This window comes from Phocoena phocoena, chromosome 1 (genome assembly GCF_963924675.1).
Source record: "Phocoena phocoena chromosome 1, mPhoPho1.1, whole genome shotgun sequence".
Lineage (NCBI taxonomy): Eukaryota > Metazoa > Chordata > Mammalia > Artiodactyla > Phocoenidae > Phocoena > Phocoena phocoena.
The window spans coordinates 87887487-87911430 of NC_089219.1; the positions used below are offsets into that span (position 1 = coordinate 87887487).

Below are 23944 nucleotides of genomic sequence, written 5' to 3' on the forward strand. Positions count from 1 at the left end.
TACAGAATTGTCTAATAAAATCATGTACTCCCAGGACATTTGGTTTGATTCTCCTATCACAGCATTGGTTTGATTCTCCTATCACAAATGAGAAAACTGTGGCTTGACAAGGTTAACTGAGTTACCTAAAAACACACTATGGTTAGTATCAGACAAGAATAGAGCCTGTCCCCCCACTTCTAGTGCTCGTTTCTAATTATACTATTTGTAGAATTCCTTATATTAGAGGGTTCCCCCCTGGATTATAACACAATACAGGTCATTCTAATCCTACACGTGAACAAATTGTGCCGGCTGTTTGAAAGTTCCATCTAAGTACCTTTATGTATTTCATAATACCACGTTGCATTAAACATGTTAAAGCAATTACGAATGGATCTTCTGCTTTTCTAAATTGTTAGGCCCTTTGAAAAGCATGGTTACAGCTAAAAATCATAAAATTGGACGTGATATTTTTCTTTCTCACTGCCCGACTGTCTACCTATAATTTCACAATTACTTCCCTGGACATGAGGTCTCTGACAGACAGTAAAGGAAAGTGGAAACATTGGAGGGAGTGAGGATACAATTTACAACATCAGTAACAAAATAACTGAATTTTCTTTTACAGTTTAATGTAATTTTTTCATATACATTGATTCATTTGATCCTTTAAAGACAACTGAGGAGTAGATATTACTTCTGTTTTACAAATTAAGTAACTGAGACTCATGAAGGTCCAAGAACTTGCCTAAAACCCAAGCAGTGCTCTTTTCCCCTGTGGGCCACAAGGAGAAAAATGTTTGTATTTAAACTGTGAAATGTCTAATTATGAATCTCTCAGCTTTCTTTGGTTTCTTCTAGAATTAGTTAGGTGAGACATGTACTTCCAGATTACTATGGAATGGAGTCATTTCCTCACAGTGAAGTGGATTTTGGAATGTGAAAGCCAAGGACAGAAATGCTAATTTTGACACAATTAATGTTGAGTTGTTTTTCCTGTCAGTAATTAGGCACTGAATCAATTGCCTCTTAGGTCCATCACTGTTTGGTTGTTTTTAATCACAAAACATTTACATTAATCAACATAAAGGAGGATAACTGCTTTCTTATTTGCTATCATAAGATGGCTTCTGTACATTCTTCTAAAACTGATATTAGACCATTGAGGTATAAATTAAAGAGAAGGGGAAATACAGGTATTTAAAATCAATGTGTGTTCAGGAAAAGGAAAACAAGGTATCAGTACATTTAGTGGACTGTTGTTGGGGAGTGAGAATCATGGAAAAATGTGTGGATATGTTGTCTACAACTTAATGTCCTCACCAAAGCCTGTGCTGTAGGATTGCCTTAGCGGTTAAATCGCCATTTAATAAAGTTCTAATCATGCTTCAGAAACTGGGTCTTCATGGAGAGTCTAAAAGAGAAGAATCTTATATTAAATACACTCCAAAAAGGGGTGCCAAAGTTAAATACCAGGGTGTATTCTGTTTGTACTTCCATGAAAATTCATTTAGTCATTGAATAAATATTTATTTATTTCTTACTATGTACCTTTTCGTTAAATTACTGGAAATAATATGGAATCATTACTGGCATACTTCCTAATCTATAGTAGGATTTCAATAAAGTTTGCCTGAATGGATGGAGTAAAACAAGCCTGATAGTTATAAATTTTTCCTTAACTTTTCTTAGCCAGTGGAGACATTTTTATCTATAAAATAAGTGGTGATGAAGGTTAAATCCATTTCCGAGGTCTGTGAGCCTCATTTCTTACTAATACTTATGCTCATTTTATGATTTAGAGCATACCTATGGATTAGTTGAGATTTGAGGCATCATTCAAAAGATTTTGAGATGCCTCTTCAAAGAGAGGCATCATTTAAACAAAGGACTTATAGTTTTAATTTTCATAGAAAATTATCTTAGTTACATAACGTATACATGCCAGCAAAGACAATTTTTTTGTGGCTATGTGGAACAAACGATAACATTTTTTTTTAGTAATAAAATGTGCTTCTTTGTCAGATATAGTTGTATCCCATATTATATTGTATTTGTTTTATATATTTGTTCATGACTTTTTGATGCATCTCACAATGAAACATAGTACAATTATACTTAATTTAATCACAGCTTTAACATGTTGGAAAATAAAAGTTCTTAATGTCCCACATTAAGCCTCTCTTCAATATCTCTTATATTCATCAATCCCTTTCACAGATACATTCAAGTAAATAAGGTCTTAAGCAGCCTTGGAAAACCATTAATCTTGAAGGTGGGCTCATAATGTACATTTAAGTATGATCTAAGTATGTAGGAGACAAGCTTGGAAAAAGAGAGTGATTCATGATACATTGTTAAATTCTCACCTCTGAAAATAGATTAGAAATCCTTCTCTGGATAATTTATGGATCAAATGAAATATATCAGGCACATAGTACACACTCAATAAATATTTGTTAGATAAATTAATTATTACATAAGAGAAAATATAAACTTTTACAGTGCTTAAATAAAATGGCATAAGGATAAACTTGATACCTGAATTTAGTAAACAACTCAAAAAAAGTAATTTAAAAATATTGATGTCTTTAATTCACTAATTTATGTGCATATAAGATTATCACATTAGATCTCAAAATCATAAATTTGTTTTTCTTATTCCATATCTCAAATACAGAATTTTTGGTTAATTTCATTTCTCTGACATTATTACAATGACAATATTTTCTTTTCCTTAACTCCTATTTTGTTTGGTATTAAGAAATATACGTTAGACCCCAAAGGTACTATGTATTCTTTTATAAGACTGTTCAGGTCAAAATATATTTGCTTTTTCAATATAAATAAAGTAATCCCACTAATAGTGAAAATAGTGAAAGTTGTCGGGTGACATTCACAGTATATAAAGAAAATGTACATTATATTATTTTCTGCTATTTCTCAATGTCTTTGGGAAGGTAAGGTCAGTGTTAAAAATTTTTAGCAAGAGGTAGTAGGTATAATGACTACAAACGTGAAAACAGGTGCTAGATTTCTTGAGTTTATAATCTAGCTAATAAACTGTATGATCTTTCACAAACCATGTAATTTTTCCATGTTCCAGTTGCTTCTTCTGTAAGATGGGGATAATAATAGTACCTTTATCAAAGGGGTATTGTGGAGATTGGATGAGTTCAGAAATGTAAAAGTATGACCTTTAAATGGTACCTGGCAAATATTAGTAGAATTAAATTGTGATTCATACCCATGTTTTTAAAAGACAGGTATATGTTCTAAGGGTAAAGAAATTACAGCTGTAAGGAAAGATTTCAAAGCAATTACTTTTAAGAATTGAAATATAAGTCCCCAACCTCAGGTCTTAGTCTCTAGGTGTAAAGAACAAAATGCTTTCCAAGGCAATACATATAGTACTTGTGTCTAATTATACAAATGAGGACCTGAGGTTAAAGCTGGTGACGGCAGAGTTTACTACTCCAAGCCTAATGCTAGATCAATATTCAGGTAATAAAACAGCCACATACCATTATTTTAAACTTTACTGTTAGATCATCGAGTGATTGTAATTAGTCTTTTTAGAGCTGTAAAGATGTAAATTATATTTGGACATAGAACACATTTTTTCCATTAAACCTAACATATATGTTAGATCTGTTCTCTCTTCCCTATTAATTACCATTGCTACTTGGAGGACTCAATTTGAGCTTTTTGTGTTCTTTAATGTTAACAAAAATTATTAGAATTCTAGAAATTCACAGTAGGAGCATATTCTATGGTGGACGTAAACAAGGATCTTTTAACTTGGGGATTTTTCTTTCATCATGTTAACTACACTATGAGAACTGTGTAAACAGTTCTGTTCAAATCATCATCCATACATGCATTAATTTGGTACATTGAGGGTACGCAGTATGTCAGGTCCTGCCTAATATAAGGCCCTGGGGATAGAGAAGTGAAAGAGACAATTTCCCTGTTCCCAAGGGTCTTTTCATTGAATAAGAGAGAAAGGTGAAGGAGCAACTGTCATTCCATATGACAGTTGCTATGACAGAGGCATTCATCGGGCCATCTCTGTGCAGTTAGAGAGTGATCCAAAGGAAACAGGACGGGAAAGCATCTGGAGCTTGAAATGTGCCCAATTCCTGATATTTTATATTAGAAGTCATTCACTAGGGAAAACAGAAGTGAAGATGAAAGCAGACCACATCCAAGATATAATTAAAGTTTCTTGAGATATTACCAAAAAATTAAAATAACATTGGAGAAAACTGCACAGGAAAGAACATTCAAGACCTTGGAACACCATAAAATTAAGAACATGATTTGAAAGTGCCTGCCACCCCTTCGCTCTTGGTGCCATCAAACCCCTTGTACACGTGGCTATCTCTTACTTCTGTCCTTTAAATTGGCATTTCCACTGAATCCTGGGGCTACTTTTTCCTGAAAAGCACCAGACTAGTGCCAGATGGCAATGGTGAAATGTACCAAAGTGGCAGCAGGGTGTAGTGGGATTCAAGCTTCCAGGAATTTAACAGATCAAGTTCCAATTGCTGTAAGCCAGACATGCTGTTTACCTTATCTGGAGCAGGGTCTTCTTGTTAAAATGTATCTTAAAATTCCCAGGTAGGTTGTGAGTATTAAATTAGATAATTTATGGGGAAATGTCTAAGTTAAAAGTCAGTAAATGTTCTTTTCTTTTTATGTAAGAGGAGGTGTTCAATAAATTCTTTCAGTAACAAAGTGAAACGACCTCTAGAAAGGACAGACATTAGATTTGCACAAAAGAAGCAATTTTCACGTTTGAGTGATAGGAAGTCCTCGGAGAAACTGTTTAATAAGAGTATTTAAGAGTTAAGAGCAAGGGAGACTTTTTTCGAACCACGCGCACCCTCTGCAAGCCCTCTTCCCATTTGGGAATTGCAACCAATGTGGCAATGTCGAGAGGGAAACTGTTTTGAGACCCGTGAGCAAAGCAGTTTAGAGCATGTTTCCTGGACTTAGGTACCTGGGTAGGAATCTGGATGCTCCCACTCACCAACTCACTGGCCAATTTATGTGACCTATCTCTGTCTCAGTTTTCTCATGTGTAAATTACGATACCAATAGATGGTTTATAAGGTGTAGATTGAATGCAGCAATCTATTATATAACTTAGCACTGTCTCTGGCACCTAAGTCCTCAACACTTTCTATGTATTATTAAGAAATTGTCCATGTTTTCTGTTTATTTAATAGTAATGTCCTGATTTCTTTCAATTAAATTCAGCAAATATTTTCTGGACACCCAAAATTTTCAAAGCACTGCGTGAATTACAAAGGCCTCACTTTGCAGTATCAGATGTTAAGGGAAGGGCTGGTAATATACAGATAACTACAATTCAAGGCAGACTAACAGGTCTTACAATAAAGATATATATGGAGTCCATGAGGCAGAATCTTCGGTTCTGAATGGAGAGCATGCGGAAGGTTTCAGGGAGAAAAAATTATGTGATCTTACCTTTTATGAGGACAGTTTTTATGGGAAACAAATGTGAAAATGTAATGTAAAGCAGAGACTAGAACATGTCTGTTTGGAACATCAGTGTAATGGGAACATAGGTGTTCATGGGTTGAAAGAGTGGAGAGTAGGTAAAGAGCAAAATTAAACAAGAAAGGCAGATTGAGGCTATAATACAAAAGATCGTGCATAATGCAAAAGGTCATTCTAGGAAATTTGTACTTTATTTTGTAATTAGTGGGGCACTATTAAAGGCATGATTAGATGTGAATTCTAGAAAAACTAGCCTGGGAGCATTGTGAAAGATGAACCAAATTGTAGAGAGAATAGTGGTAAAAAAATCTAGTACATTATATATGGTAGTGAGACTGTCAAAGAAATGTGAGGAATGTTTTTTACTTCATGACAGCACATGGAGAATTCTAGAACTAAATGGCAATGTAAAAAGCCCCTTATTTCACTGGTGACAAGTAAGACCCAGGAAGGTTAAGTGACTTGCTCCAAATCCCAGAAGCTAGTGGAATAAATGAGGGAAGAAACTGGGTTTTGCTGGTTCTGAGGCCAGCACTGATTTTCCTCAATTACACTGCCCTGTTTTAATTGGTATCTATGCATGTCATATAAGCCACATCCATTCTATTTGTGAAAACTAGATTTTTAGACCTTGAATAATGTAATAGACTCATTCTGACCTACTCTTAATGACCCTACAAGTGTTAGTGTGCTTTTTATAATCTATATAGTTAACCTAAATATGCTACAATTATGGTGAAGTAGTTTTATAAACCACAAAGCCCTATACTATATTATTAGTTATTATTATTGTCAATGTTTAAAGGAAACATTTATCTGTATTAGCTGCAAGGCACAAATGCTAAGGAATGTCATTAAAGATTGTACTGTAGGAAATGGAAAATTCTATCATCACTGTGTGTGTTGACCTATGACAACATGCTTATCAGCCACCAGCTTTAATAAAATTACTTTGATCTGCTAATATTTCTTCCTGTTTTAATTTCATTTGAATATAATGTATTTATGTTTTAAAGTTCACATTTTAATGGGGATACTTATCAGAATTTATTCCAAGCCTCCCATTTAAAATTTGTTATTAATATAAAAAACATTCTTTTTCTCTTAGGTTATCTCTTGCATATGAGTAGTACGAAGACACACAATTATATTCTTTGGTTCTTGTGACATTAGTCATATCAAAACCAAGTTAATTTAACTCTGAAGTTTCCTGTGCAAGTGTTGTTCTTCAGAAGTAAAGATGATATTATTTAAATCATCATACATCAATGATGTTATTTAAGTCATCATGTATCAACCTGCAGCCTTGGACTCTCTTTAGCCCAAGGTTGGCATCTTACTCTCTTTTTGACATTTTGATAAGTGAAAGGCACCTCAGTCTTCCAATTTCTAAAACAAAACCTTAGATTCCTCCTACTTAAGCTTCTCCCAGCCTTCCCCATCCCAGTAAATAACACCCCCAGCCCAAATGCTCAAGCCCCAAATCCCTGAAATCAACCCTTACTGGTTTTTCTTCAATATCCAACTCATCAAGAAGTCTGGTCTTTTTCTCTCTAAGGTTATATCCAGAATCTGGAAATTTCTCTACATCCTAGTAAAACCTGCCATCATCTCTTGCCTGGATTACTGCAAGTGCCAAGCATCCACTAGCAGGTGAACTCCACGAGTGCAGGGCGTTTTCTCTATCTTGTTTACCTTTATATTCTTCACCCTTAGGGCAGTGCCTAGCACATACCAGGAACTAGATAAGTATTTGTTGGGTTTTAAAGAACCTTCTAATTTTTACCCTGCTTCTATCTTTGACCCATCACAATCATTCTCAACCCAACTGCCAGAGTGATCTTTGTAAAATATATTTCAAGTCTTACTGCACCTCTGCTTCAACTCTCCAAAGTTACTTTCAAACGTACTTTGAATGAATGAAACACTAATTCTGCCATGGCCTTCAATTCTCTGCCATGGCCTTCAATTCTCTGCAAAGTCTGGTCCCAAATCCATCTCTCTGACTTCATCTTATATCACCGCTCCCTTTTTTTATTTTCAAATGACATGTCACTTTAAATTTTTTATTTATTTATTTATTTATTTATGGCTGTGTTGGGTCTTCGCTTCTGTGCGTGGGCTTTCTCTAGTTGCGGCGAGCGGGGGCCACTCTTCATCGTGGTGCGCGGGCCTCTCACTGTTGTGGCCTCTCTTGTTGCGGAGCACAAGCTCCAGACGCGCAGGCTCAGTAGTTGTGGCTCACGGGCCTAGTTGCTCCGCGGCATGTGGGATCTTCCCCAACCAGGGCTCGAACCCGTGTCCCCTGCATTGGCAGGCAGATTCTCAACCACTGCACCACCAGGGAAGCCCAATCACTGCTCCCTTTTGACTATGCCTCTTACCTGGTTTTTATATGGTTAGTTCATTCTTGCCCACTCAAGTCTTTGTTTAAATGATTCCTATTAAGTAAGCCTTCATTGATCTAAAATAGCAATCCAGGCACTCAATTACCACAGCCCCCTGTTTTATCATCTTTATAATATATGTTCTTTCTAGTATTATAATTTTTAATTTTTTATCTGTCTTCTTCAGCAAGAATGAAATCTTCATCAGAATAAGGACTTGGAGTTTTATCATAGCTGTATTCCCAGGATGTAGAACAAGTCCTAGAACTAGTAGGTTTCAATAGATATTTGTTGATTGAATAAGTTAATGAGCCATAAATATCATATATGGTAATTGACCCTCTGTGACTATGATCCTACCAGTTTATGAGTATCTCAGAGCACTCTGAATTTACCATGGTTATGAAAAAGGAAAAGAATGGAATTGACATGTCTATAGGCTTAAAGCAAGTGAACTACCTGAATGAGAAGTAAGTTTGTTATTAACAAGATGCTAAAAGCAAATAAGCTATATGACTTAGATAAAATGTCATGATAGAGTCCATAAAATGTTTCACTAACATTGATATATACCTTATATTTGTCTTTTTCAAACTGGCATCAGAAAAATCAATATTATCTAGCAAATGCCGTCTTTTGAAACACATTCCATTTGCCGTTTTCTAAAACTGTTATACTTTTCTCCTTAAAAATTGCTCTATTATTTTTACTCACAAGTTCCTTAGCAGAAGACAATTATAAGAATAACTCTTTCCTTTTTGAAAACTGTTTTCCTAATCTTCAGATAATTTCCCTTCTCTGTATTGCTGCATAAAAGTAGCCTTGTTCACACTTTTTTCTTGGCTACAACATAACTAGAGAATAAAATTCCTAATGCCTGATTATATAGACCTTTTAAAATCTCTTTTTAAATCTCATTTTAAATGCAATCAAAAGATGATTTTATTACATATATATCAATTCTATATCTATGCCAAAGCTAGCACACACCGTCTGTTAAATTTCTTACATTCAAAAGAAGGTTGTCGTGGAGCACCTCAAAAGATAAAAGATACCTTTGAAAGACAAGGATGTTTGAAGCAAACATTGTCATTTAATCCATCACACTGACCAGTAGTAAAATACAGTATAGGAAAACAATGTCTAAAATTACTTTTTCCTCAAATATTATAAACATTTTGTTCAAATCCCTCTTTCTTAAAAACCAAAATTGATGTAAAAGAGAAAGAATAAAAGACACTTTTTTTTAAAAGTCAGAGAAACAAATATCAAAAGGGAAGAAAAATATGATTCTTATTTTGAAGACAGAAGAAGGTCTTGAAACATGTTTCAATGGAACTATAAAAATATTAATATATGGATAGAAAAATACATGGATAAAAAACTGGAAAAATTGGCAGTTTCAAGAAGGCTGATGTCTGAAAGGATTGAAATACATAATATTAATGAAGGACATATTTTCTTTCATATATTAATTTATTATATGTATGCATATATAGTTGAAAGACACTATGATGTATATTACTAGTTTAAATATTAAAACGAGTAAGCTTAGGTCTCTATCTTAAGGACATTTTCGTTTGAGAAGCAGGACAAAAGCTATAACTAATCTATACCAGATAACTATAATAAAGAACAGTGTATAGAAATTTCATAAAAAGAAGTACTGGGGAATTAAGAAAGAGGAAATTACTCTCAAAAAGGATCACCTAGTAAGGAAAGTGAAAAAGGTGACATTTGATGAGCATATTATTGTTAATAGTTATAACAGCAACAATAAAACTAACATTTACAAACTAGTCTTCACTCCAGGTATTGTTGAATATGACTTGTAATACTTCATTTAATCCTTTAAACTGCCTGTGATGATGGGTACTAGCAATGTACCTGTTTCATAGATAAGAAAACAGGTTTAAGAAAACCATTTCCAAGGTTACACTGGTAGTGAACAGAAGAGCTTATTTTCAAAGAACCTCCTAGGTGACTTGGAAACCATATGGCCCCACTGGATTCACTACAGTATGTAGAATTCTGAGTGTCTCTTCCCACTTACACATACACACACACACGGAATAGCACATTAATTCCATGGCTATGTAACATCTTCACTGGCACATTTGAGCAGATTCTGAAGTAATCGACAAAATTCAATGGTGAAGAATGCCCTTAATAGGGAAGATTTACTTAATTTTTACATTTACCAAATTGATAAAGTTTTGTTCACCTTTCTATAGAAGACATCAAACTCACTTTACTAGGGCATGAACATTTAAAAATGAGGTAATCAGTTGTTATCTGGGTGATGTCTTATGTAGAAGACCTAAAATATGAACTAATGGCATCAAGGAAAGAATGTAGATCATCAAATCTGGTTAAATATTTAACATTCAAATTAAAGGAGAGAAATTTAATCTAAACTTATTGAAACCATATTTTCAAGATAAAGTTTATGCTAAGTGATACATATTTTTAACTACAGATTTGCAAATAGAAACTCTTCATTAAACAGAACTGTAGGCTACACTGTACCCCCATTCTTTGATGCTAGTTGTATTTCATTACCCAAAAACTCTACTCCCGTTTTTGGAAAGGAAGCATAGAGTAGTGGTTTAGTAGAGGTTACAATTCGTGGCTTCAAAATCCAACCTCTGCCACTTGCTAGAGGAGACTGGCCTTATCTACCTGCAACGTGTGATTAATAGTAGCACTTATGTCGTAATAGAAAGTTTTTAGTTAACTGGGTTAATATCAATGAATAAAATTAATTAAAATTTCTAAAACAGAATGTTGTCTGGCACATTAAGTGCTATTTCAAGTATTTCTTAAATTAAAACTAAAATATATTTAAGTGGATTTAAATGGAAAATATGAATAGCTCACATGAATCATGAAGTATTGATTTATTGGTCAAGACTGGAAGCTACTATTCCTTACAGGAGAGGGAAGTGGTGAGGAGGAATGACCAGATATTCAGAGTGGTCAAATGATAATGGATTCTAATAAGAAAAATGTAAGTGTTTTGACATGCTTTTTGCTCTCTTTATTGGAAAGCATCCATCTGAAAAACAGAAAGTGCCAGATTAATCTTCATACATTATTAATTTTTCCAATAAACCTAATTCTCACCTCAAAAAGAAACCTCTTGGGAATAGAAGACATAATGCTGCCTTGTAAATTTGTTTATTTTTTAAACCAAGTGAACCGAAATCATGGATGGTCAATAATATTTTTAACAAAATTTGCTGTTTTGTTAAATAAATATTGTATCCTCCACAAGCAACAAAGCCTTAAACTAGATAATTTTTTTGGTGTTACAGAAATCTGCATCTTCAGATTCTGAAAGGAATAGCATCAACAATATATTTGCAGTATTTTTTCTCTAGCCGAGAGCAGGTGTCTCACTAAGCTTATGATCCTTGATGACCAAGCCCGTGTCTTGTTTGCCATATTATAGTAAGGACCCACATAGTACCTGGCACATTGTAGGTTGAAGGAATGAATAACTGAATCCATAAAACAAAGTCTAAAAAGTAAATTGTGCCTAGTTTAGGTTTAGCAGACAAACTAGAGGATGTCCAGTGAAATTAGAATTTCAGATAAACAACAAATAATTTTTAGCATAAGTATCTCCCAAATATTGCATGGAGCACACTAACACTAAAAATGATTTATTACTTACCTGAAATTCTAATCTTATTGAGTGACCTATATTTTCATTAGCTAAATCTGGTAAATCTTGTCTAGCTATGGTAATGAATTAATATTTACTTGTTTTTTCAGTTAGTCATTTATCAACAAGTATTATTGCTTCATTAAATTGTTAAATGATGTATTGCATGCCTACCATGCACCAGGAACAATGCTATGCCTTGGGGACCTAACAATAAATAACACTGGCAGACTCTTATTTCATGGAGCATGTATTTCAGTGAGAGATGGGGGGAGAAGAAAAATAAATAAGTGAAGTATTCAATTGACAAGGCAATTTCAGTTATGAAGAAATCAAGCAAGATGATAAGGGTTTAGAGGGAAAGATGGATCAATGACTACCTTGGATGGAACAGGAAGTCATCATTAAAGGATGAGGAGAGACCAGTCAGACATAGAGCTAAGGGAGAGCACAAAAGGAAGAAGAAACAGCAAATGCAAAAACCCCTAGGTAGAAATGAATTTGACTGTTACAGAAAAAGAGTGAAGACCATAGGACTATATCAAACTGAAAAGCTTCTGCACAGCAAAGGAAACCATCAAAAAATGAAAAGGTAGCCTACCAAATGGGACAAAATACTATAAATCATATACCTTATAAGGGGTTAATATCCAAAGTATTTATAAGGAACTCATACAACTTAGTAGCAAAACAACCAAAACCCCAAAAAACAAAAACAAACAAAAAAAAACCAAGCAATTTGATTATAAAATGGGCAGAGGATCTTAATAGACAATTTTCCAAAGAACACATATGGATGGCCAATAGGTATATGAAAAGATGCTCAACGTCAGTAACCATGAAGAAATGTAAATTAAAACCACAATGAGATATCACCTCACACCTGTTAGAAGGGCTATCATCAAAAAGACGAGAAATAACAAGTGTTGACAAGGATATGGTGAAAAGAGAACCACTGTGCACTGTTTGGGAATGTCAATTGCTGCAATCACTATGGAAAACACTATGAAGTTTCCTAAAAATATTAAAAATAGGACTACCATATCATCCAGCAATTCCACTTCTGGGTATTTATCTGAAGAAAACTAAAACACCAAGTGGAAAAGACATATGCCCCCACTATGTTCTCTATAGTATTGTTTACAGTAGCCAAGACATGGATGCAACCTAAATGTCCATCAATGGATGAATAGGTAAGGAAAATATGGTACATATATACAATGGAATATTATCCAGCCCTCAAAAAGAAGGAAATATTGCCATTTAGGACAACATGGATGGACTTTTAGAGCATTACGCTAAGTGAAATAAGGCAGCCAGAGAAAGATAAATACTGGATGATCTCATTTATATGTGGAATCTAAAACAACAACAGCAATAAAAAACCAAATTCATAGCTACAGAGAACAGATTGGTGGTTGCCAGAGGTGGGGAATGGGCAGTGGGGAAAATCGGTTAAAGGGGTCAAAAGTTACAGACGTTCAGTTATAAGACAAATCAGTCCTGGGGATGATTAATGTACAGTATGGGGACTATAGGTAATAATATTGTATTTATATTTGAAAGTTGCTAAGAGAGTGATCTTAAAAGTATTCATCATAAGAAAAAATATTGTAACTGTGTAGTGATGGATGTTGACTAAACTAATTGTGGTGATCATTTTGCAATTTATACAAATATTGAATCATTATGTTGTACACCTGAAAGTAATATAATGTTTTAGGTTGATAGATGTCAATTATTTCTCAATTAAAACAAAAGTGAAGTCCCATTGGATTGTAGTGGGTAGGGAGCTGGGGAATAGTATAAATATGGTATAAAAAGATGTAAGAAACTGAAGCAAGAGCCAGATCATGCAGAAACTTGCATTCCATGGTGTGACATTTGGATTTTATTCAAGTAGAATGGGAACCACTGGAGTAGTTAAAATGGGGAGTGTTATGACCTAAAACATTTTCAGAATACTTGGAATGCTGGGTAGAAAATGGATAGATGGGGTGGGGAGGGTAAGCGTGAAAATGGAACAGCATTTAGGAGGTGATCCAAGAGCAAAGGGGAGGCATGACATGGGTTCAGAGCAGGCTGGTGACAGAGGTGGATGAATTGGAGCTTTATTTTGAAGGCAGAAGCAATAGTAAGTATGAATGATTTTAATTCTTAGATCAGAGAGGAGCGGTGAAAGGGAGAAATACATGTTTCTTATTTCAAGATGTACTGATTCTGTGTATGACCTGTGTATAAGAATAAATTGATCTCCTATGTCCTTCATTCTCAGTTGCCTATATTGGCATCATCGGTGGTTAGCCTGTATTTCCTGGAACTCACAGATGTCTTCAAACCTGTGCACTCTGGATTCAGCTGCTATGACCGGAGTCTTAGCATGCCATACATTGAACCCACACAGGAGGCAATTCCATTCCTCATGCTGCTTAGCTTGGCTTTCGCCGGACCTGCAATTACGGTAAGAATTGCCCCCAAATTGTGTTTGTCAGCCCCAGAAGACGAAGAATGATCCCATTTGTGTAATAAATGGGTTAAAAGTAAACCAAAAAAATTCTGATATGTTTCCTCATTAACGTATTTTTCATGTGTTCATGTCATATCTGAAGTCTGGGAAACTGTGGGGAAGAAACAATTCTATAGCAAACAGACTTTCTTCTCAAAAGTGCATTTTGCTCTCACTTTTTACCAGGTTAGCACTTTTTATGGATTCTGAGCACTGGGCATCCACAACTGTACAGTGAAGAGGGCACAACTCACATTCCTGCCCCCTGCCCCGCGCACAAAATAAAATACTTTAGATTCAGAACAAGCACTTGCATTTTGAAATATATGACATAAAGAAATGCCCTAACCTACTGAAACTGAATTAGAAACATAATTGTTTTTAGTTTGCTAACATACACATTGTGAATAACACACTTTTCAATAAATTCATTAATAAATAACACTGGCCTAGCTTTTACGCCATCTCTTATACCCCCAGACTCCACCTAAAGGACAAGAAACATGTTTCAGCGTTAATATTTATTTCTAACAGTAGGAAACCTTACTTTACTTTTATCATGCTCATGAATGACAGAGGAAGTGGTTATTAGATAAAGAGCTTATTCTGGTTCAGTACAGCAGCAGTTTTAGAAAAGTCTCTGCATAGACCTATACTTTTATATAGCTATGGAGAAGCCACCGCAATGAGAAGCCGGCACACCACAGAGAAGAGTAGCCCCCGCTCGCAGCAACTAGAGAAAGCTCGCGAGCAGCAATGAAGATCCAATGCAGCCAAAAATAAATAAATAAATTTATTTTTTAAAATTTCCCTATATTAAATAATCATAACATGCTATCTACACTATAACTAAATTATATAAAATATTCTCAGAAGATAAAACTGGAACTTAATTTTCCCTAGAACTTTATCATACTTAAAAGATCTCAAAATACTTTGTAAATAAATGAGTTATTTGAGCTTCAGTAACTCTGAGGTGATTGGAACTATTAACGATGTACTTGGAAGTAGCTGAGACTCAGACTAATAAAAACATATTTAAAGTGCATTATTGCTCAGAATAACAGCATTTGCTGGTCATTCCTCTAAATGACTTATAAGAAGTCTACATCATCCAGTCATTTGACAAGAGCAGGAAGAATATATGCTTTAAATCTAGTAGACCAGAAAGCATTTCTCCTAGTTGGAATGTAATACAGAAATTTATCGTAATTAATATAGTATTTGAAATAAAATACAGAAGATACTGTACAAATGCTCATGATTCTGCTGAAAAGACTATGCTGATATTTAATCATTTAAATAATTTGCTTTTTATATACCCAGAAGTCTTTCTTCCCTAGGGTGTTTTACTAAGTGGCTAGGAGAGCAAGTCTAACTGTGGCTCTCCCTGCCAGCATCGTTGATCTCACATTGATTCTTTTGCTGACACTGTTACATGTCCTGGAGACAATGACCTTGGCCTCATCATTGTGTTCCTTCTTCTCTGACTCCCTCATTTCCAGGAATAAATTCTCAGTATGCAATTAAGGATGCTTTCTGGGGGATTCTGGGTCAACGCTTTCTTTCTTGAGCCTTGAGAAGTGAAAGAAACGAATGCCAACTCCTTCCACAAAGACTGCCTGAATTCCTGGGTCTCTACAGGGCCTCCATAGCTGCTGCAATGCCTCTTAATGGCACAGGAAGCAAACTAGGGAAATATTTACAGCACAGCATCCCTAATTTTCCCCATATCATTCAGGATATTCCAGGATGTCAGTCATTCTTTTCATCCACACTGGCTTCATGGATTTTGAGTAAACAACTTGATGGTAAAACAAATCCTGACTTTAAGGGCATCGGATACTCTCTTCCACACCTTTCTCTCTAAACATATATCATATATTTTCTAAATTTCTTTCTAATTTCATTTTCCTCTGTTTTTAAGGCCTTTCCCTGAAACACTGGTCCTATTGTGTCTGTAGTCATTCTGTTCTAGAACCATAATTCTGTCTCTAATCTTACTACATACATTTCTGCTCCAACTCCTTTCCCCCTCTTCCTGAAAGTGGAAATAACAGACTCTAATCCCTGACTTTCAAGGATGCCACTTTCTTTTTATCTTTATGGCAGAGTATTAATCTGTTCCAAAATGGAGTGGTGGGGGAAGCAGAGAGGCAGGCTGAATTCTTCCTTTGGAAATGGCTTTCAGATCTCATTTGCGTGAGGAGAGGCACTTCCTATTTTCACCCATTCACATGAAGAGAAGACAAAGCAAAACAAAAGACCACACATGGGTAATATTCTTTAAAAGGACGTTTATATGAACAAAAGGGAGATCAACTGATTTTTTATACAGGCATTTACATATAAATCATTTAATGTTTGCTTCTCAGTTTCTTTTTTTATGCTTTGAAGGGTGTTTTAAAAATACCTTGTCTTCATGATGTTGTACAAGAAACTGAAAAATTCCTTGCGTCTCTGTGAAATACATATTCTTATTTCTTTGAAATAGTCCTTAAATTGGAAAATTTCACCCTTAATATTAACTTTTCATTTACTTTTAAGTGATAATGAAACAAGCATTTTGTTTAGTCCTTTGGAGATTGTTTCTCAGGGAAAATAGCACAGAATATCTAGGCTTATCATAAATCTTCATGAAGTCTACATGAATAGAAAAAATGTATATGTTCTCTTCCCTGGAAGTAAAATTTTATTGTATATGATTAAAGGATAAGTATATCTAATTTTATAGAAGAACTGTATTGGAGTTTGATTATAGTTTCTAGAAGGTAACCTAAGCTTTAGGAGACTATACTATCTCCTTTAGGTGGCTATTCCAAGGGTAGTATCCATGTAATAATAAGCAATACATTTCCTCTCTACATCTCCCCTGAAGCTGAGTCACTTCAGAATCTCTTCCAAAAATCTGTCCATGATATTTGACATGCAAAAAAAAATGGTATTGTTTCTTTTCAGGCTTGTATACAGCATAAACAGAATATTGTGAGAAGATGCTTGCCATAGACTGTTTTATATTTACAAATGACAAGATCAACAAATAATTTTCTTGTCAACACCTAATCCCTGAAACTAAATTGCATCACAACAGTGTGCCATTCAGAACTGGGAAACAAGCAGGAGCATTTGGAAATACATCAGGAAGCAGCTCCCCTTTCCCTGAAGATAATTCTATCTTTAAAGCAAATTAAGGGACTTCCCTGGAGGTCCAGTGGTTGGGACTCCGTGCTTCCAATGCAAGGGGTGCTCGTTCAATCCCTGGTCGGGGAACTAGGATCCCACATGCCACGTGGCACAGACAAAAGATTAAAAAAAATAACTGCAAATTAAATCATTTTGAAAATTCATACAATGACATGTAGGTCAAGGTTAAATGAATAGTAGTGTGAGGAGAAAATTAATGTGCTCCATAGAGAGAGGCAAAGTTGGGTGAAGTCAAAATACTGACAAGAAACCTCTATCCATAATCAAGCCAAAGAGTATGAAAGCGCTCTCCTGACATATGAGTTTTGAGCATATTAAATGACTAAATTAAAACTCCTGAAGTCTCAAGATCCCTTGAGATAATAACTGTGGTGTTGTACAAGAAACGTTTCTGTAATGGCACTGAACAAATAAATTCTTCTATAATTTAGCATTCATGGATAAGATGTGAATCACTATTTACATGTATGATTACAAAGAAAGAAACAAAATTATTCACAGAATTATTATTGAAGAAGTGAAGATGAAATCAATCTCAATGCATTTCAGAACACATTTCAGAAATGAGTGGTTAATTTTTTTGAAATGATGAATTTGAGATAACCATGATAATATTCTACATGCATGGTGGGTCATGTCACGTCTTTCTGTGCAGAATAACCTGTTGTGTTTCTATGTCTAACAAAGTGATAATGTAGTATGATATTTTTCAAAACGTATAAATAATTAATTTAGTATTCAATGATTTGAAAAAACTTCCTCTTGATTATTTCTATTTGATTGTTCATAAAGGAGTTTATCATGTATGCCACAAGATTTTCACACATGTATGGTGACTGGTAGTTTCATTAGGAAAATTATTTTTATACAAATAAAGGTTCTTTATAATTGTACACATACCATATTGCCTATGGTACTAAATATAGCAGATTGAACATTTGAAGCATAAGGTCATAGACTTACCGTCATTAGTTTAAAAAAAGATAATTTTAAGTACTTTATAAAATAAGTGTTAAGTTGGTATTGAGAACTGGGAAGTTTCCCTTGGAAAATGTGTTTCAGCTAATAATCATGGTGATAATCTTTAAAATGACATAATCACATACCTAAGGGACTGCCATTCCCTACTTTTCTCAGTTCCACATTTTTACCCATATCAACTCTAATTTCACAGTAATCTCTTTGGCACAGTAACCCCAAATATTTAAGATTTTTTGCACAAATAAAACTCATAATCTCAAATCTTGCTTTTCTTACACAGAATAGCTACCAGCCCAAATGCCCGAGGTAATTAGCCAATGAGAATCCTACAGCGAAGGTAACAAAAGCATCTCCCACAATGCCAGGCACTTTGCTAGATAGTGAGGATAAAAGGTAAAAAAGAAATAAATGGTCTTCCCTCAGAGGGTCATAGTCAAGTGAGAAATAATCAAATGAATAATCAAAGTGCACTAATCAAGCTATGCTAGAGGGAAGGACAAGATACTAAGAGAGCCACACGGAAGGGGACATAATTCAATTTAGGGTATAGTAAAGAATTTCAGGGAAAAGTTCCTGAAGGAAATGATGCCTAAATATATTGAGTTTCTTCACTGATGTCCTATGTCCTAGAATCCTACAGCAAGTGCCCTGTTCCTTATCTTAAGTATGGTCCTCTGTTCACTGTAAACACATTTTCTAAATATTTCATACCTAAGACATATTACTCAGTATGAGTGGATAACTCTTCAGAAATTAGCCACATCAATTCCATTTCAATTGCCCTGGAGGGTTTTCACCCAGAAGTTCCTGCTTACCTAGATTCTCTTATAATCTACATTCTCCAATAAGATAGTTACTAGCCACATGTGGTTATTTCATTTTAAATCTAATTGATTTACATTTTAAATAATTAACTAAGTACAATGAAATGAAATTAAAAATTCAGCTCCTCAATTGCAGTAGCTAAATTTCAAGTGCTCAGTAGTCAGCAGTGCTGTTTCAAGTGCTCAGTAGTGGTTTACCATATCGGACAAGGCAGAAAGTATGTCCATCATCACAGAAAAGTTTACTGGACAGCTCTGCTTTAGGAAGCACCTTTCTTCCCTCATGTTTGCTTTTCATGGGTTGGTCCTTCTGCTCAATCCCCAAATTATTTTATTGAAACAATATGCTAATAAAATGTTCCTGATTCTAACTCTAGTACGTATTTTATTCTCCCCTCAGGCACCTTGCCTTCATGGTTTCAAGAATGAAATGTCAAGATTCTAAGAGTTAGAGCAGAATCAGTCACTATGTGATTAATCAGTTAGGTGTCACTGGGTATTGCTGGGCATAGGGTCACAGTCTGGGTGCTGCAACCGCGTTAAAATGCCAGGATGCTGTCACACCCTTGACCAGTATGTAGGAGCACAGAAGATCCAACAGTGCTCTTTACAGTGCCCTGATTGCTTACTTCTCACTGCTTCCTCAAATACTCAGGAGACACTGCTCACATCTCTAAAGGCCTTACGAAAAATACATCTTGACTTTATTGAAAATATGGCATGTTAAGAGATAACTTATACTTCATTTGTACCCGTTAAATCCAATTTGAACACCCTCTTGTCTTTGCAGATTATGGTAGGGGAAGGAATTCTCTACTGTTGCCTATCCAAAAGAAGGAATGGAATTGGCCTGGAGCCCAATATTAATGCCGGAGGCTGCAACTTCAACTCTTTCCTTAGAAGAGCCGTCAGATTCGTTGGTAGGTGTGGGAAACCACAAAGAAAGGAAATGTTTTTCAAATAGAAATGTTATATTTAATTACAGATATTAAGTCCTTAAATCTATAATTTAGATGTATAATGTCAAATACATGATGAATTTTACATTATTAAAAAAATCCCATTAAAACACCCAAGTTTGAGTTTTGTATCTAAAATGTGTTATTTACAGTTATAACCTCTGTTTGAGAGCCAACATGCCATGCATTTCAGTATATTTTTGTCTTAGCTCTGGTAGAAGCATGAATTTACTTTAAAATAGTTCCTTGGATCTATGTTCATTTTTTAAAATGGAGAATAAATGTCAGCAGGCCAGTATGAATGGATAACCCTTCGGAAACTACTTTAGCCACATCAGTGATTCCATTTCAATTGTCCTGGAGTGTTTTCATCGAGAAGTTACCGCCCATGAAAATGTCACCATAGAGTACGGCATCAAGGCTATTTTTCCTTGGTTATATCATCTAACTTTACCTCCTATTTTTTGAGACCTACAGGAAATCAGTGGGCCTGCATCAGAATCAAGCCAGATCTAAGCCTTCATCTCTTCTGATTAGCATGTGACTATCTTAATATTGTTTGAGTCACAGACCTTTTTTTTTTAACTGAGTTGAAAAGTCAAGCTGAAGTACATCACCCCAATGTAAATGCTTTAATTGATTCCCTGTAAATCAGTAAAAAGTTATTTCTACCTTTAATGTCTCAGCTGAAAGGAATAGGTAGCTTCATTTAATACCTAGTAGATAATTAAATACAATCACCTCTCCCACTAGAGGAAAACATCTGGTCTAAATCATGCCCTAGACTGCCCCACTATGAAAGGCACATCTTTGCCACACAAGGACTGTACGGCAAGAATAATCCCCTTACCAGGGTCATGAACTAAGACAAAGAAGTAAAACTTCAGGACATATAGCTGATCTCAGGAAAAGTTTTCCTACTGTAACAAAATGCTGTGGCAAAGTGGCACATAACCTCTCTGAAAAGCCTCATGATGGTGAGGATGGGCCATCCTTTCCTAGAGAAGCGTGCCCCAGAGTCAGCAACGCTCATCCCCTGGGGGGCCTAGAGATTCTCATTCTCCAAAGGTAAAAATGAGTGGGTTTCCTCACTTATCCATACTACTCTCCAAGATCTTACATGCTGCTAGGAATTAGAATGTATAAATAAAAGTCCAGTGTCATGAATACGGGTGAGTGGGTGGAGAAATAATTGGGAGAGTGGTTTTTAGGTGACAATAAGCAGAGAAGGAAAATGCAAAAAGAGGTAACATACAGGCCAACCATCTTGGTCTAGAGGAATCCACTGATGAGTTACCCAGGTGCCTGTCACAGTGATTTCTATGAGCAAATCAGAGATCAGAATCCAGGCTATCAAGTCAGAGGGACTCCAGGGTGTCTAGACAATGCAGAGGGAGAAGGTGAGTTCAGATCATGTGTATGTGAGCAGAGCTAGATTCCCAAGGATAAAGCCAGGCAAGGGACTTGAAGCAGGAATGGAGTTCGAGTGTCCAAGCCTGCATCAGGGTTTGTGAGTTTATGGTGTCATACTGGGCCCAGGAGATAAAAGAAAGACAGAATTTCAACCGGGATATTTAAGAATATCATCTCCGAATTCCAAACATGAAGGAAGCCTCCCTACAGCTCTGTACTTGTATGATTATTGTTTCCTGCCCTTTTCTCTGTTTTAATTAGAATTCCTGGTATGATGAACATTTTTGGCAACTGTGGCTGTAGATAGGGACTAGTGGGGAGAGAGAGCCCTGGAGGCTCAAACGTGCTAAGCAATTTACAACGATTTTGAATTTTGCTTCATTCCCCATATTTAATTCTTCTCAAATCACACAGCTGTCACCTTAACATTTTCCAAGTGTCTGTCAAGTGATCTATGGTTCATGATATTAAGAATTGGCCCAGTTTAACCCAACTGACAAAAATACCTCAAATGACTACTTTGGAAATACTCACTGCCCTTATTTTGGATTTCAGTATCTGTTTGAAAGTTCAGGCATTTTCTTTACTATCTTCCTGAAATGAACTCAGGGAAAATGATCACAACAGATGTGAAGATTGTCATGTTAATGTGTAATAGGCATGGTTGATGATGGCACATCAGCATTAAGCACTAGCTTGGTAACAGTTTCTTTCCTTTTGCTTATAGGTGTTCATGTGTTTGGACTCTGCTCTACAGCTCTCATCACAGATATCATCCAGCTGTCCACAGGCTACCAGGCACCGTACTTTCTGACTGTGTGCAAGCCAAACTATACCTCTCTGAATGTGTCTTGCAAAGAGAATTCCTACATTGTAGAAGATATTTGCTCAGGATCTGATCTTACAGTTATCAACAGCGGCAGGTTAGAAATGGAGATTATGAAAATTTCCATGTCAGTGTTTTCATTGTTCATTAATAGCTTGGGGTATCATCGCAGGCATACATTTTTCAATCATAATGATTTTGGTTTTATTTTTCTTTTCAATTCAGTGATCTCTTTAGGGATAATACCATAGAAACCCACTAGTGGTTCATTCTGAATCCTTCTGTCTGTCTCCAAATTTCAGCCTCACATTCATGCCACTCATCTTCATATCACCAAACCCCAATCATGTTCTGTGATTTACCCTGTACTACCTATGGTTTTAGGTTATCACAATTGGTTTATTTTAGATATTTATAGTTAGTCATGGCTTAGAGTCAGTATGTGTCATGTAGTGACTTAAGTGGAAGGCTAAAATATCTATGATATTTCCAGCTTCATTATATATTTTATTTAAAAAAAAAAGAAATCATATGAATTTTCCTTTTGGTAGTGTTTTAAAAGAAATAGCATCTAGGATTGCATATGTCTTCTTTGAGTAAACTCAGAAAATCTGTACAGCTTCTGACCTTGCATTTCAGAAAATAAAAACTGAAAAACCCAAGAAACTACCAAGACATTAAATTGTTTTCAATCAATAAAGTAAAAAAAAAAAAAAAAACTTATATGGAAAGAGAAGTCCAAAAGAAATAAATTACAGAAGGATGAAGGGTAACAAAAAAAGATATAAGAATTGTATTTTTCACTCACTGAGTTCCCAAAGATTGAGTCAAAAATAAGTTAAGTACACTTGAAGAATCAGAGACTTATATTATGTAATTATATACATTCACGATCTTACGATCCATTCAATTCAATAATTTTGAACCTACATTTAAGACCTATGCTCTCTATTCTTTCTCAATTCTTTTACATTTTCTTGTCTGTGTTGAATGGTAGTCCTTTTTATTGAGTACCAAATAATTAGGAGGACATTAATAAAACGGCATTTTATTTTTTCCATTTTTTTATCCATTAAAAGAAATCTCTATTCTCCATCTGTCTGTCCTTTACAGTGTCTCTCTCACTATCCTCTGTTCTACCTCGCCCACCTTGCTTCTTATTTCACTAAATAATATACTCTGTGATTTTGGAGATAATGATTATTTTAAAGTGGGATAGATAGAGAAACGTTTTGTTAAAATTAGACTTTTTTGATGCTCTCTAGAGTGTAAAAAAACACATCTAGACCCGCCGCTGTGAGAAAATAATTTTGTCTTTTAAATTTGTATGTAAATGAAACCATATATTTAAGAGCATAGAAAAAGTTTAAAAGCTTTAAAATCTTAGGTTTTATAAACCTTTAAGCTGACATAATTATAATACCAATAAACAATTATAATGCTTTCCGTTCCATTTCTACTTTCAACCATCATTCCAATGGTATAAAGAAGTGATCCCTAACAAAGCTAACACTTTACATTGGAAAGTGCATCACTACTCTACTTTAATAGTAATGGTGATTAGCAGTGTTTATTTTATCACTCAGATCTTTCTCCAGAAAACTAAACAGAAATTAAAGTTACTGCTTATTATCTTGAGGCTTTTAAGTTGAACACTGTAACC

At 35.1% G+C, this 23944-nt stretch overlaps 1 protein-coding gene across 2 annotated transcripts in view; it reads left to right on the top strand.

The window, feature by feature from the left end:
- The window catches only part of PLPPR4 (phospholipid phosphatase related 4), a 36363-nt gene that overhangs the window by 6647 nt on the left and 5772 nt on the right, over nt 1–23944 (top strand). For both annotated transcript variants that reach the window (XM_065884703.1, XM_065884692.1), the window contains exons 2-4: nt 13844–14029; nt 19874–20003; nt 22183–22378. In XM_065884703.1, coding sequence (XP_065740775.1) covers nt 13844–14029; nt 19874–20003; nt 22183–22378 — 512 coding nt within the window. The remainder of the gene's footprint in view (nt 1–13843; nt 14030–19873; nt 20004–22182; nt 22379–23944) is intronic.